Source organism: Schistosoma haematobium, chromosome ZW (assembly GCF_000699445.3).
Source record: "Schistosoma haematobium chromosome ZW, whole genome shotgun sequence".
NCBI classification, from domain to species: domain Eukaryota; kingdom Metazoa; phylum Platyhelminthes; class Trematoda; order Strigeidida; family Schistosomatidae; genus Schistosoma; species Schistosoma haematobium.
Genome location: NC_067195.1, coordinates 75,192,630 through 75,209,699, shown reverse-complemented (window position 1 = coordinate 75,209,699; position 17,070 = coordinate 75,192,630). Strand labels below are relative to the sequence as shown.

Genomic DNA, 17,070 nt, shown 5'->3' with positions numbered 1-17,070 from the left:
TTATGTAGCATATTCAATAGGGCTTGATGTGAATTTATCAGTGTTAGTTCAGTTGATCTTAGCCATAGAAATACTTGAGTTGTAGCAGTAAAATGATCTTAGTATATAAGTTAATGATGACAGAAAATTATTAAGCTTTAGTAAACAATTTAATAGTTGAACTCATGAGTCAGTTAAAGCTAGAGCACCATTAAAAACCTGGAAGCACTGGACGACAGTTTCGTCTTAGTATGAGACTCCTCAGCAGTGTGCATCCAGAATCCCGCACGTGGAATACGAACCAAGGACCGTTCAGTGCTTCAAGGCTTTCCATGCTGGTCTAGCTTTGATTGACTCATGAATTCAACCATTAAATTACTACAATCTCCACAAAACTCCTTTAGTAAACACTTAAAGGTCAAACAACATTTTCATCAGTACTGACTGAATTGTATTACCTAGGTAAGGAGTTCACAGGCATTGATAATGAATATAATAACAATTTCATTTAATTCACAGTTAGCATAATGAAATAAAGATATTGCTTATCGATGAATGCTAATACAAATTAGCCTTAGAGCAGATAATAAAGGTTTTGTAATTATACAGCTGAACATATTATTATGTTTTCATGTGTGAAGGACACAAGCCTTAGTGCATGTTGCACATGTACATGTATAAGATCTGAGAAAAATGTGTACCATCGGATGACTGTGTTTTATATTCTGCACCTTCAGTGAAACGGATATGATGCATATGTACCGATAATCATGTCCAAATAATACTATTTATTACATGCAGGGAAAGACTGTAATAACCTTGTCAAGCATCAGTGTTTCTACAGTTGAACAACATATGGAACTCAAAATAACTATCAATCAACATCAAAGTCTGAATCTTCAATACAAATGGAACTGAAACTCGGAAAACTACTATAATTAATTGTCTACACAACATACTCATTGTACGTTGTCAGCAACAGCTCACTATAGGAGAGAACAAACCAACTTCCAGTTGAAGAGGAAATCAGGAAAGTCAATGGTACATACATTACGGAAATCATCAAATTGCATCACAAGTCAAGCTCTAACTTGGGATCATGGAGGTAAATGAAAGAGAGGAAGACCAAAGAACCCATCGTGTCGAGAATTGGAAGCAGACATGAAAAGAGTGAATGGCAACTGGAAAGAACTGGAAAGGATTGTCCAGGACAGATTTGAATGGAGAATGGTGGTGGGTGGTCCCTTCTCCTTAATAATGGGTAACAGATGCAAGTAACGAGTTAATATAACCTTAACTGAAGGCCATACCACTGTCACCACTTATTATTCCTAAATATTTCATTCGTACGGTGTAATTGGTTTCCTGTAATCACAGAATATTACCTGACGATTTTTTTGAATACATAACAACAATCTCAATTTGGTTACAGAAAAAGGACGTAACGGAACAAATGCAACCGTAAAACTAGTTCATAGACAACTGACGTTAAACGCAATGACGGCTGAACTGTCATCGAAAATACAGAAAATGTATATGGAATGCGAATGTCAGTAATTTAACGACGCAATTTGTAACGAATTAAAAAATAAAAATCGAAACCAAATTATGCGTGACCTCAAAAGGGCCTTGCGTCGGTCTCGTGGTTCCGACCACACAATCATTTCTCTTCCAGGGTTCTCCACCTCCCTGTTCCCTCATTTTATCACCTTATAGAAAGAAAAACACGTTAGATTCTTAGTTGTTAACTGAAATATGAATGTACCATTTTATCGTTGATACCAAGTTTTAGTACGGCCATGCCTTCCATTGCAACTCCGTAACCGCGCCACATATTGGCAATTGAATCAGGGAATTTTGGTTGTGGGTCCTAACTAAAAAACAATTGAAATATAGCATTGCAGTGACAGGCAATCTGAGTTCATTCTTCGGCAGTTTTGCTTGGCGGTTGAGCAAGATGGCGTGTCACACAGTTCGTTGGTATGAGCATCTTCCATGTTGTGTCATTATATTTTCCCGAGTTTATAAAAACATCTTCATTAATTAGCGTTGTATCCAAATTCGCATTCGTTCGATAGTTAGTAATAACTATCTGTTCGACTCATGACATTTCTCCATTCATAGAAGTGGAGTCTTCGATACGAGGTCCAGGTGCTGCGGATAACGTCAACTATGTTTGAGACATCCTTCTAATGCTTATAGAAATGGAAAACACGAACAGCGTGATGGCAGCACGTCGCCCTTCCATAATTCCTGATAGCAACTGGAACTCTCGAAACAATACCTCGTGAGACAATAACGTTCGTAATTTGGATAAACGGCGATCACTTGAAGAATACTTACATTTTATATCACTTTCCAGAAAACAATAACCAATAATTACCATTTTAAAGCTAATCATCCCACTGGACAGAATGGGATGAAAAAATCTAATGCAAAAATTCAGAAAAAACCGTTCAATAAATGATATTCGGTTTGGTGACCCATTTCCTAACAAACTCCGCACATATTCACGAGTCCAACTTGGTAGACTCAATTGACTAAGGCCTTTATAACTAGCACCAGTCAAACTGAGAAACATACGACCAAGTAATTCAAAGCAACAGTCCGATCAAATATTCCTTGCTTCCAGAAATTTAAAACGGGTCCTCAAATTATCGAAAACAATATTCTGCGAGTAATGTACGATAAACGCATTTCGTAAAAACTCACGATTTAACAGATTCACATAACTGGAGAAATTATTCTCAAGAGGTATCGACGAAATGTAACGTCAAAGGCAGAGTCCATTGTGACCCACTTAATCTAAGATATAGATATGTCATTGAAATCGCTAACCGATTAATGTTAAACCAACACTGGACGGGACTCCTCAGGAGCGCGCACCCACGACGACGCACGCGGCCTCTTAACCTCTACACAACTAGGCTGGCATTCAACAGTATTAATGTTTAGCATCAATCAATCCGCGACGTTGTACACGAGCTTAATCTTTAAATCCACCCACTTTATTTTACTCACACTTTTGTCTAAAGCGCTTGAGTAACTATTCACAGAAGACAAAGTTAAACAGAAAACTAAGTTTATTTTAATAACGATTGCGAAAAAAAAATACCATAAAACAAATGACGTCTTAGTAAAAAGGTCACACCAGTGCACTACTATCAGTATCTTCAATCTCGTCACACCCAGCATTCTGTTGACAGTTCTAGAAGGGAGTTGCAGCCCTGTCTGATAAATATTTCGCCAATCTCGGTGAACTGGCTAGTAGATTTTCTCTATGTTTATGGATCTCAGGATACTTGCCAGTTAGAAATTCTTTATCCAGATCAGTCACATGGTCAATGACAGCAATCAGAACTAAGTCGGCTAGAGTCACTTTATCCCCAACAGCCAGCTTGCCTGTGGACGCTTTCAGAGATTCGCAGATAATCTAGATGAATGTTGAACAAAAGAATGCACAGTTTAGTTAATTGATAAAAGTCTTCATCACCTAATTTGTCTCATTTAAAAAATAACAGTTTCGTCTAAAATGACAGTGGATAACGACATTCACTATCAACCTCAGTCAATACTTTTAAGAAATATCAAAACAAATGGCTCACCATGTAAGTGCCCAACTTTTACTACTTTCTACTGACGATCAAGATTTCCCACATCCTTATTTAACCTGTTTGTTTGATGAATGTACAATAAGTGCATGACTTTCCGACTCTCCAGATTTCTGTCTCATCACAAAGCTTATCGGAAATTCAAACTACCGCTTCTACCAAGTAACTTATCTTGATTGATACACATTTTATTGTCAGATGTGTAGTGTCCGTTCATATTTTGAGCTCACACAACCTATTCCAGCTTCTGAACAGGCCGATCTATTCATTCTTCTTGAGTCGCATCTTGTTAATTATTCACTTGTCAACCCCGACTATTTTTATATGGGCGTATGTGTGTGTACGCCTTAACCTACTCATCACGTCTGTAGCCTATTTTTGTGCGACTATAGATATTAATTAACGCTTGATTAAATCGAGTTGGCTCACAAGCCTTCTCCACCGCGCATTATTTCGTTTCGCTTCGTTCCTTTGATCGTCCGCCTGGATCAATGATTGTACAAAGTAGACGTATTAGAAATCATTTCTCGTACATGAATTATTGTAATTCTGTTAATCACAAACGCGAGTTAACTGGATAATTATATACGAGGATAGCCAGGATGTATATTTTGACAACAATCATTCATACAATCTAATTCGAGTCAGATATAGGGCCATTAAAATGGCGAGCCTGACGTGATATTTTGAGAATCTATCATATGAAACAGGAATTGCAATGATTCCTTCCCAAATTCATACTTCTCCACGTTAATCTCAACGCATTGTCCTTGAAGTTTCGTAAACAACTGTCGTAGATATTTTTCCATAGTAGCGCTAGCTACTAGTATATCATCGATATATACATATACTCCTATCAAACCTCTATCGACCTGATCAATGAATCGCTGGAAGGTTTGAGCTGCATTAGTTAATCAGAAGGGCACTCACAAACATTCAAATAACCCAAATTGATGTGGTAATAAGCCCTAACAAGATCAATCTTTGGAAAGATCATGCCACCTTCCATATCGGTAGTGATGTCGTGGATGTGTGGCACCGGATATCTATATGCCATAGTTTTTTTTCACAGTAGTACAAGGAGGAACCAAATACATATGGGCCGCACAAATCTCACTCGATATGTGTGAGGGCTGTGATACTGCCCAGGTGCCAAAAACCGAAGCAGGTGGTTTTCTTAAGGGGCCACTCCCCGAGCCTTCGACCTGAAAGCCTGATCCACAAGGCAGTGGAGCATCGTAAGGAGATGTAGTCCCATGGAAACGGGTGACCAACAATTGGTTCATACGCCATTTGTTCCCGCAGGATACTGGAGCCCATGTGCACCATTGCTTTTGGATCCGGTTAAAGTGCCGGACATTCGCATTTCGCCCTCTCATTTTCGTAAACAACACCCTAGCAGTGCGAGGTGATAAAGAGACGTGAGGAGGGTTAGTCGTGGAGACAAGAGAGGTATTAGGAGGTGTAGGAAGGATTTGAATGTGACCAACTTGGTCTCGTGTGCTGTTACGGGTATGAGGGCTGATATCACTTCCCGGCTGCCCACACCGTGGAAGGGTATTTCTTGAGGAACCTGAAAAAGAAATCGGATTAGTGTTGGTCTTAACGACCTGGGAGCGTGACCGCAAAGCCCAAGGAACAACTGCTGAGATCGGTCGCGCACGGCCTTTTCGTGGGAGGTTTTGAATGTGTTAGTTCCGTTTTTCAAAGAGCCTTATCGCCGAGACGAAAATCCGTGAGGTAAGGTGAGGTGTGACATTTTTAGGGTCGACCTTTTCTAACCTCGTCCTTCCTTGTGGGAAGGCAGCATCGCTGCAGATGCTAGTTGCCCGAAGAAAACACCTTACTGCTGCCACACTCCTCTACAGTCAGCAGTACGACTTCGCCCTCAGACCTTGAGTTGAGTGGCTGCTTTTAGTCTTACCGTTTTACAATCGACCAGCCTGCCATGGTAGAACCTACAGGAAAATATGTTCCAGCCAATATAGCTCGGTTGTATCATCACGATAGGCTAGTCCGACCACCGCGTCAAGGTAGCAGCTATCAATCGAGCTATACTGGCTGGAACAATCGTTCCTCAAGGTCCTACCATGCCATACAGGTCGGTTGAAGAGCGGTAAGATTAAAAGCCACAAACCCAAGGTCCCAATGTATATATGTATTCATATCCTCTTATTAGCTTTTTGCTTTACTTTGCTGTGTCCTTATATGATTCGACTGGAAATTTGCCTATGTAACTGCTCGCAAATACATGTTCGCCTCTACTTCAAATTCGTTTGATGCCCTTAAAGCTTTGTGATCTGCGCTATCCGCTAATGAACTGTAGTTGCTGCTTCTCATTGCCTTTTGATTTCAAACACCGTTGAAATTTATATTATAACGGTTATCTTTATGATTGATTAACGAAGCAAAGCCACAAAAGTATGTCTAAAGCAGCATATAAGTAATCTACGAGTAACGCTTCCGAGGCAATATTAACACGGAGTGAGACGAATATTGAGTGGTCACCAATTGGATGTTAGCAGTTCAGGAGTGGACATGAATAATGTATTCGAAATTTAAGAATTATACCAAATACTGATCGCCACATATGCATGTTTGAGATACACTCAACACGCCAACTTCACTCGCTAACATAGCTTACTGAAGATGTGGATATGCTAATTCGTTCTCATAAAAACCAATGTGGATTAAAATAATTCGGAGTGATTGGATATAAGCGGTATAGAAACAGACTGGTAATATCGTAATTCAGTTGACAGCCAAACGAATATGTAAGCTTCGATAATGCAATGAGAAAACGAAGGTTATCAGAATTATGTGATATAATTACGCAATACATTTCGAACAATCTGATCACACATATACTTGTTAAGACATTTTTATGTGAAAATTAAAAGGTCAACTAAACAGATTAAAGGTAAGCCCCTTTATGCGTTCAAAAACAATTTGTCCTTACACTTAACCTACTCTGTTAATACTGATTTATTATCGAGACTGGTAATCAGATTGTTTTTGTGTACTTTATTATTTTTTTTATCTTTGTTACGGTTTAACTTTAATCAGTCTAGCTGACCTTTAAATTTTCATATAAAAATGTCTTAACAAGTATATGTGTGATCAGATTGTTCGAAATGTATTGCGCAAATATATCACATAATTCTAATAAACTTCGTCTTTTCATTTCATTATCGAAATTTATCAGAGAGACTAATTTTTTCGAACATGTAAGCATTAATACTAGCTTTATTCAATTGTGTATTTTTGTACAATATAGAATTCTCAGCACAAAGTAATTCAACACGTTTCCTTTTCTTATTTCTTGGTCGACCCTTGCGACAAAGATTGAGTGGTTGCCAGTTAATGTTAGCAGTTTAGGAATCGACATATGAATAGTGTACATCTGTTTCAATGCATAATGCCAGCAACCAAAACGTCTCTGACTGGGCTCTTTTGTAACTTATACAGCGAAATGTCTTAAACTTTTCACAAACGCACCTGGATAGGTTATGAGACTTACAGGCATAATGATGCGTTAAAACAAACAAAAACAGACAATGTATGACTTCATTTGTCCTACAGATATACTACTAGATCCGTAAACGCGATCCTGACGAGCATAGAGTTTACGTGAAAACTACAGTCAGAACAAACACAACTTGGCTTTAGACCTTATCTGTTTCAACCAGTACTACGTGCCTTATCGAAATGAATAAAATTATGAGTCACATCAATATAGTAGGATAATAATGTCTTTCAATTGGTAGGTCACATGCGACAGGGATAGTTTACAGACACATCAGACCAAATTGGCGTGGTGGTCGCTTAAACAACGATTTGATTGGTTAGTTATAGACATAACTGACAGACAACACTTCGATGTTGAAAGCTTGTATATGAGGGTGGTCAGTCTACTTAAGTTATGTGATCGTCAGTTTCAACACTGATGACTTTCAATAGGACCTGTCTTCATGTCCATCCAGACTATGATTATCAACGAAAATTGAAAGCCTTTAATTTGGTAAGAACCACAACAAATCGTTTCCGATATAATCAATACACACAATCAGCTTACACCCATTAAAGCCATGTTGTTAATACAAACATTAATCATAAAACGAATAATACGTAGGGCTTTTAGTCATGTCGACGCTAAAACGTTCTTGACTTGGTATAGTGTTAGTGTTGAGTACTGCATACAAGCGGATAGCCCCTGCTTAAAAAAACTGTTTCTGGAAGAGGTTTAGAGAACAGCAACTAAACTGATTCCTGGAATTGAGAAGCTTCCGTATGATGCTCGACTGGCCAAGCTAAACCTTTTCCCGTTGTCATATTGGATAACTAGAGGCGACTTGATTAGTTTTTAAACTGCTTAGTGATAAATTTGCACCTGGTATGTCCTCAATTTCCTAGTCTTCCAAAAACAAAGAATTTACGAGGACACTCCAAAAAAGTTCATAAGCCCAGAACAAACTACTTGTCAGCTGACTATCGACTTTACCATCTAATCATCAGCGAGTGGAATTCACTACCTCAGTACGTGGTTGAGGCTACATCCATCGACTCATTCAAAAGAAAGTTGGATCAACCGAGAGACCACCATTGCCAAGACTAACACAGGCCATTAAGCCTCCTGTCCTTTCCAAACTGGAACTATTTTAAAATAACTTACATCGAGAAGAACTGGTACTTTGCCGTTCAGTATCTCTTTGATTATCTTCTGTTTCTCTTCTTCTGGCTTCATCAAAGTTTTGTAATATTCATGTTCTAGATCTTCAGCCTATGTTTAGTAGACAAAATCAAAAAGTTAATGAAAATATGAAGTAAAAGTATAATATAGTGACGACTTTGGGCGACTCATCATTCGATCAGGAGACACTGGATAGTTACAAAACAATGAACAGTTAAAACCAATAAAATAACAGTGGAATAACATCCTTGCTCTGAATAAAACAACCTTCACATACCCAAATATTATTTGCAGAAAAGGTAAGACTTCACAACTACACATTAGGAATCGAACTAGTGTTTTGACTAAGGGTTGCCACCATGTAGAGTTTTCATCACTACATAATATATGTGATATCATAAAATGTGCTGAATTAGGTATTAAGAGAAATGATAGAGTTTTGAGTTGGATTTACAAATTACAATTGTGGTTTTCCTTAGGAGCTGTTTATTTATTTATTTGAACATGTAAAAATTGACACAAGGCGGCACCAAATATATATGCACTACACAGTTAAAACGGAGGTTGCGAAGACTTAGAGAATGGAAGATGAGTATAATAGCAAAGAGCAACAATGAATAGAAATTAGTGTGTGGGAATGAAATGATAAAAATAATATGGGCAGTGCGATGAGAAGACAAAGGTTATCAGAATTGTGATATATTTGCGCAATATATCTCGAGCAATCTGATCACACATACTTGTCAAGACATTATACATGAAAAACAAAAGGTCAACTAAATAGACTAAAAGGTTAGCGGAAAGAAAGATAATGATGAAGTACACAAAGTCAATGTGATTACCAATCTGGATAATAAACCACTATTACCGGGACAAGTTGGAGGTAAGAACAAATTGATTTTGAACAAATATAGAGGGTTTCCGCTTCCGACTGACTTGATATCAACCTTACGACCAGTCTCAACCAAATGTCCATCTTGATCTCATTAGAACATCTGGATTCATTTGTTTTTGTAACCATTTAGGTGTGCTCATGCGCCCTTATTTGCAGCTCACGATTAATACTCCCCATGTACGTGATTCCATACATACAAATAAATTGACAGATACAATAGGATGTGCAACAACCGTTTACATGCTGTTTGGGTTTTTGGTGAAACACAAACCTTGACTTTCGATAATGATAAGTTGGGCTGCATAAAACGTTCTATTGATAGCTTATTTTAGTTTTCCTTTCAATATGAGACTATTTGAGTCCCTGCTAAGTGATTAAGTTATGTAAATTCTTTTGTGTGTGGTTAAATCGTCGCAGGACTACCCATAGGCACGTTAATCTGTCGATAATATTAATACCACTACTACTAATGACTAAAAATAATGGGAGGCAGTCCAGTGAAGAAAGAACTTCAATTACTCCCGCCTTAATGAAGTGTAAGAAAGTTACAGCAGGATCACCACTGCGTCTGTTCTGAGCCACGTGAGATAATGCCTCAAGACCGTGCTGCGCCATCTCTAGGTCAACAACCTACACGAGTTAACCTGCCTGTTCTCCCTTCAGACACGTTGACACTTAGGTAAGTACTTACATAAAAGGAGAATCCAGTATAGAATGTCACAAGAACAACAAGTATTGTCAAGATGTAAACAAATAAAGTGAAACACGACGAAGTATTTTCCAGTGGTGAAGTGGATGGTTCTCAGTGAACAGTCAGTCAGTCAGCTACAACGTAAGACCAGGCACACATATGCATCGGTCCAAGTTGCCATACCTCATTAACACAACAAGATGGACACCGGATTCATAAAAGTAGTTAATTCAGAGGTGGTAATATATAAAAGAAAGATTGCAATAAGGATATAGTACAGGAAGGAAGAATAAGTTGGTAGAAAGAAAGATATGATCGATTTTAATCTCTTAGTTTAAGGAAAGACAAACAGTGTTTACACCGACGCCATTGTGATCGATTCTGAGCCATGTCACCAAGAGTCTCCAACCATTGGTTAACATTGTCACGCGGACCCCAACCAAGTAGTCTGCATCTACCAACATGACTCAGACCAGAAGTTAGTGACTTCAAGCACTGATGCCACGTTTTGGTTTGGCCGCCCCTAACATTCTTCCAACCATCTCCAGCACCGGTTAGCATTGCGCATCGTGGTAATCAGTGTTCAGGTATACGTAACGCGTGGCCCAACCATCTCAGTCGATGAAGATTCACAACCTCATCAACTGATTTACCATCATTCCCTAATACCCTGCGTCTAACCTCACTATTACTTACCCGGTGATACCAGCAGACGCCAGCAATATTTCTACGGCATCTGTGGTCAAATACTAGTAGCTTACGAGTGTCTTCTACTCGTAATGGCCATGTTTCGCTGCCGTAAATTGAAACAGAACGAACTGCCGCGCAGTATACTCATCCTTTTATTGATAGACGGATATCTCGCGTTCGCCATAGGTGACGTAAGTTGGCAAAAGCCAGGCGAGCTTTCCGAATCCGAGCTGAAATTTCGTCAGACACCAACCCATTATGGCTGATCAGACTTCCAAGATAAGTGAAGTTGCCAACACGTTCGGCTACTTCACTCCCTATCCTTAGTTCAGGTATTGACACAAACCAGTCCTGAAGCAACAACTTGCATTTAGAGGAGGAGAAGCGCATTCCAAACATTCTGGCATTGTTGCTCAGTGCTACCAAAAGACCCTGCATTTTATCAGCGTCTTCACCAAACAGGACTATATCATCTGCGTATTCTAAGTCGATAAGCTGACGTCCTGGAAGGAGATCAATACCCGAGAATTCAGTAGATGAGAATGTTATTTCCATCAGTAGGCCTATGATGAAGTTAAACAAAAATGGAGAAAGTGGACAGCCTTGACGGACACCACTTGAGGTTGCGAAAGCAGATGACAGTTCGCCATAAGCTCTGAGTCGACTGGTAGTGTTCGAGTAAAGAGCCTTCACAGGGTTTATGTACTTCTGGGGTACGCCTTTCAATGACAGACACTGCCACAGAATCTCGCGGTCTACCGAGTTAAATACTGCTTTTAGGTCAAGAAAGACCACCATTGTTGGACGTCGATAAGTATGCCTATGTTCTAGAACCTGACGAATGGTGAATATGTGGTCGATGCAGCCACGACCAGGTCTGAAGCCAGCTTGATTCTCTCATGTTTGCAGTTCACAAGTCTTAGTTAGGCGTCTGATAATTATCGAGGCTAGCATTTTGGATACTATATTAGGTAAACTAATTGAATTAGAGGTGGTCTTAGTGATCTGAGAGCGTGACCGCAGTGCCCAAGGGACAACTGCTTGAGGTCGGTCACACACAACCTTTTTATGGGTAATTTTTGTGTTAGCTCCATACTTGTTGCGACCTTACCGCCGGAGACGGATATCCGTGGGATAAGGCGAGGTGTGTATTTTTAGGGTCGACCTTTTCTAACCACACTCCTCCTTGTGGGAAGGCAGTACCGCCGTCACGCTGGTTGTCTGAAGGAAACACCTTACTGGTGTCACACCTCTGTACAGTCAGCAGTACGACTTCGCCTTCGGATCCTAGGTTTGTTGCTTTTAGTCTTACCGCTCTTCAACCGATCTGTCTGACCTTAATGAACGGTTGTTCCAGCCGGTATAGCTCGGTTGCTTCATCACGATGGGCAAGTTCGACCACCATTTCAAGGTAGCAACAAAGGTCGGGAGTGAACACTATTACGGTACTACAGATAAGTAGTTTATTTCTAATATTCCAATTGGTAGAAAAGTTCAGTCTTAGTCACTTTTTTTTAATAATTGGAATATTTCAAATTTATCATGATTTTTAGTAATCACAACACATTAGTTACCACTCGCCTATAAATTTAAACTTCATTTATTGGACGCAATAAGTTGAACTCACCGGACTCCAACAGCATAAAATTCCACCAATCAGTAAAACGCTTAACTCACCTGACCAATCAACTTCTCAACATTATAATACTCCTCTTCTGTTCCTCCCATCATATGATGCTTCTTCGCCATATACCGTGCAATAGCCAAACTCTCTACCATCCATTTCACGTGCCCATGATTATCGGTGATTTTCACTGCAGGCAATCGTCCGCCCGGAATAGTTGGTTTGATTTTCGGCCAATCTTGGAAACTAATTCTCTCATCTTCATAGTTCACACCAGCTGCCACAAGTGTCATCCGGATCGATTCAGCTCGTCCGCGTCCGTTAAAATAGATAACCTATAGAAACTACAGCTTAGTGTTTCACATCACTTTTCGCTTGAAAACAGTTCCATTTTCCAAGTCCTAACCACTTCAGAAAACCCATCATATATAAAACATAACTGTTCCATGGATTACATATTTCTGAAATATGGACCAGATGGATTCACTCTCTAAAACCCTCTTGGTTCTCGCAGCAAGTTCACAGGCAATCATAACATTTCCTGAAATACTGAACCTAACTTTTCTTAAAACAAACACTGGGCGATTACTATGTGACTATAATGGTTGTACATCATATCAGAACTCAGTCTGAACACGTAACTTAGTGGCTTGATGAGGTGAAAAATCACTGCTAATTATGTGTAAAGATTTACTGTGCAATCGATATGACTCAGTATTTACTTTCATATCGCGAATAATATTCATTCTACCAAATACTGCAACTGGGAACCTCAACAAGACTCGAAAACCCACACAAGTAGCCTAAAACGACCAAACCAACCTTGATGTGATCACCAGTCATCATACAGTCAGACAGAACAATGCGAACTAACTAAGCAGTGACTTAAATAGTTATCTGGTAAATAAATCCACCAATACTGCATTGTCTAAGCTGTAAATATTTCATTTCTATTCGCTGATCCATTGAGTGTCTCATTGGCTGTGAACGAGTGACCAATAAAAATTAAGCAGACAAGCTTAACAGGACTCATTGAGCATGTAAACCGTTTCCAATGATGGTTCATTTAATATACTTTTGCTTATTTTATTGATAATATACGTTAGCAAACGGATTTAACTAAGGCTATCATGTTAGGATAGTATATCCATGATCAAGACATCTGAAAACAAATTAACACTAAAGAACCAATCGACTAACCTGATTTCATGAAAAAAGTATGACTTCAATAATCAGCAAACGCGAAAATGTTAAATATAGCCTAGTTGATTGGACACTGTTTATCCTAATAACTTATCCTGATCAAGTGATGTTTGTTTCCGAATAATGCCATAATTATGTAGCTGTGAGTAGACAGACTTCATTAAATTCTTAACATCCTGCTTAACAATATCATATGCATCTTTGTGATCTCAGGCAAAGTTCTCACAGTTATCGGTAATATTTCCTAGAAATAAGTTGATAAAAAAACGCTTCATTTGGCGATTTAAAATGTCATGTACATTTTTTAAAATAATGATCACAGTAGTCTTTCACTTCACTAATTTTGTTTCAGTCGATACTTGATTGATTCTCTCAAAAGTGATTGGAGTATACAAGTTTTCATTCCAATCCATTGTGGTGGCTACCCCTTAGGTTTGTATCTAAGTCTAAAAGATGGCATCCCACGCTAACTCATAACACTTAGTGACTCAGGTGTTTCGGTGACTATTGATCAGAACCAACAATCAACTGGTGGGGTTTATAGAGAGCTATAGTTCAAGCAACCAGCTCATCCAGAGAGAAGTCGAGTGGATTTATTCCATTCACAAGATTAAGCTTTTATCCAGGTAAATGAGGTGTACTGGACATTTAAAGTTTCTGTTCGTGAGCCTCTTTTTTCAACTCGGTCATTTTCTCGCATACCCATTCCAGTGAACTGTATATCCTTCTATTTAGTTGTTCTGTAATGACGCATACTATCGATTACTTGAGGATCGATTCAAGCACAGTATGCTCGAATATTGCACCAAATAGATCAACACTCAATATTAGGAATTTTTCGACCTCAGTGAATCTATGGCATAAAACAATTACCGTCCATTAGGTATTCTTATTCACTTCCCACTTAGTGAAAATCTATATGAACTACCATACAACAGTGGCAAAATTAGATTCATCAGAGAATTAACAGAAAAATACTTAAGTTGTCTTAGTGTCCTAACAAGAGGTATTTATGATGATCAGAAGTATTCGAATTCATGTAAAAACCAGGAATTCCCGAAATGGTGCAATTTACTCTAAGTAGAACTAGATGAGAACAAATGGACGTGTAATATTAGGAATTCGCAATCAGCGGGCCATCAAATACGGAAGAATCATTAACTCATACAAATACCGCAGTACGCTTTCACAGAACCAAATCAGCAAGTTACAAACATTCGACTTCAGAGGTTTTGTCCAGATTTCATACTATTTTCCCACACACAACTACATCAACGTATGAAAACCACTGAATAGTATTACATGTATTCAGAGATCACTCAGTGATCAATAACAAACATGATAAGGTATGCGTTTAATATGGACCAGTTTAAGTCCCTAAACGTTACATGTACTTGGTGGGAGGAAACTAATGATAGTAAAAACAAAGAACGTAAACTAACTGTTGGGGACGATAGATCCCCAAAACTCAAATTTTGTAATTTACTTATCGATTAAATGTGCAGATAGGTCAATTGATGAACTATCGATTAAATGTACAAATAGGTCAATTGATGAACTATCGATTAAATGTTCAAATAGCAGTCAATTGTTGATTAATGTTCAAAAATCTTCCATGACAATATCGATTGTAAATATTTGTATAAATACGCTTGACTTGTATGCTTGATCTGATCTGCCTGCCTGACTTGTTATCTGCTGTTGTCTGTAGAATACACTTTCTACACCTTACCCAGACTTCTTGATCGAGTTAGCAGAGTTGGGGACAACGGACCAGAATAGGCTATCGAGTCGCTGAATCATTGATCCTTCGTTCGTTCGAGTAAGACGCATCAGTAATCGCATTCAAGCAATAACGAAGCATAACAATTGGCGACGGGGTAAAAAAAAAGAACAATCCAAAGTCAGCCTTCAGCATCCAGATTTGTCATCAGTGTCCTTCAGCAACATTGGTCATTAATCAAACAGTAATTTTCATTACCGGTGCTGAATAAAAAAAAATGACTCTCCCTTCCGATCGAGTACAGCTGCTATTTGAAAGACAGTTGCAGTTTTTAGTCAAATTACGCACGCAGCTGTTAAATCACTCATGCTTTGGAGATGCAACGGAAGTGGATGGATTGATCTCTCAACTGCACACAGAGCTGGAAAATGTTTACAGCCCCAATGAATCCCCGATAAACCGTATTTCAAACGGTACAACAGTCACTCAAGATTCGCCCAGTGGTCCAGTCCTCTCCATTCCAGAAACATGCCCGGTAATGGACTCAAACTCCATTATCCCCAAAACAGCATGTGCAGACGGTGACTTATCCAGCTCACAAACACACTCCCTGGTAAATGCTCATAGAATTGTCGCAATAACCACCCATGAAACAGAAAACAAATCGAGCAGTACACTGAATACAACTTCTTCAAATGGTTCTCATCAGTCTGCGACAGATGTTTTTGACAAATCTTATTATCAAGATTCTCTTTTACCAGAAAATATGTCAGATGCATCAAATGATGATCAAAAACTTAATACAATTTTGATAGATGCTAATTACCTTGATGATCCATTATCTACAAATAAGATTCCAAATAAATTTGGTCACAATATTTCAGAAGAATTAAACTTCGAACACCTCATATCAAGTGTCGTTCAGCCTCAAGACTTAGTCACTTTCAGTCAATTCTCTGTTCAGTGCGATAAATATGTCTTAAATAAATTCAAGTTAATTATAACGTGGGCATATGAAGATCCAACACTGTTTCGTGGGGGAGGATGGACCTGGAAAACTTAAAATCCGGATATCAACTCCGGATCTTCTAAAAAGGGGAGGAGTGTTGGGGACGATAGATCCCCAAAACTCAAATTTTGTAATTTACTTATCGATTAAATGTGCAGATAGGTCAATTGATGAACTATCGATTAAATGTACAAATAGGTCAATTGATGAACTATCGATTAAATGTTCAAATAGCAGTCAATTGTTGATTAATGTTCAAAAATCTTCCATGACAATATCGATTGTAAATATTTGTATAAATACGCTTGACTTGTATGCTTGATCTGATCTGCCTGCCTGACTTGTTATCTGCTGTTGTCTGTAGAATACACTTTCTACACCTTACCCAGACTTCTTGATCGAGTTAGCAGAGTTGGGGACAACGGACCAGAATAGGCTATCGAGTCGCTGAATCATTGATCCTTCGTTCGTTCGAGTAAGACGCATCAGTAATCGCATTCAAGCAATAACGAAGCATAACACTAACAACATCACTATGTATTTGGTGAACGAAATGACAAATATGGTTGGAACGGAACATATAAAATTCAGGAAGGGTAAGTATAAACTGATAATGAAATTTGGGATCTGGGGCAAGATGAAATGTCAGTATCTCTGTACCACTGAGATTGACGTCAAGTTACGTCACTTAAAATCACCAATTATAGATTTCGTTTGTGGTGTGGATGTAAATCACAGCAAGGACAGGCCTATGTCATTCCTTTATTTTGCTTTGTCACTTTTCTTAGACTACTTCAACGATAAGCATCATAGCAAGTCAGAACATTCGTTGACTAAGCTTGTGTAGCACTTTTTCCGGTGATTTCACTCTATTCATAGTACCATCAATCAACTTACCACCATTTTTACCTGGTATCCTATGCCTTATTTCAACACTATTGGCCTAGTTATCCAA

General features: G+C 38.7%; 2 protein-coding genes across 4 annotated transcripts; one reads left to right on the top strand and one right to left on the bottom strand.

Annotated features, from left to right (window-relative positions):
• Positions 1–3,044: 3,044 nt before the first annotated feature.
• MS3_00004396 (uncharacterized protein) lies at positions 3,045–13,041 on the bottom strand (the record flags this gene model as incomplete). 3 transcript variants are annotated; one of them, XM_051212306.1, is made up of 4 exons in its annotated part: positions 3,045–3,412; positions 8,263–8,370; positions 12,234–12,524; positions 13,003–13,041. In XM_051212306.1, 3 exons carry the CDS (start codon positions 12,471–12,473, stop codon positions 3,188–3,190), a joined length of 573 nt encoding a protein of 190 aa, XP_051072478.1. In that variant the 3' UTR covers positions 3,045–3,187. The 3 variants fall into 3 exon arrangements, with proteins under 3 accessions (XP_051072478.1, XP_012797862.2, XP_051072477.1); XM_012942408.3 differs by having other exon boundaries at positions 12,234–12,515; positions 13,003–13,026; XM_051212305.1 differs by lacking the exon at positions 8,263–8,370 and having other exon boundaries at positions 12,234–12,515.
• Positions 13,042–15,055: 2,014 nt separating this feature from the next.
• On the top strand, positions 15,056–16,499 carry MS3_00004395 (uncharacterized protein). Its single transcript, XM_035729684.2, has one exon. It carries the CDS (start codon positions 15,384–15,386, stop codon positions 16,167–16,169), a length of 786 nt encoding a protein of 261 aa, XP_035586220.2. The 5' UTR covers positions 15,056–15,383; the 3' UTR covers positions 16,170–16,499.
• Positions 16,500–17,070: the final 571 nt, after the last annotated feature.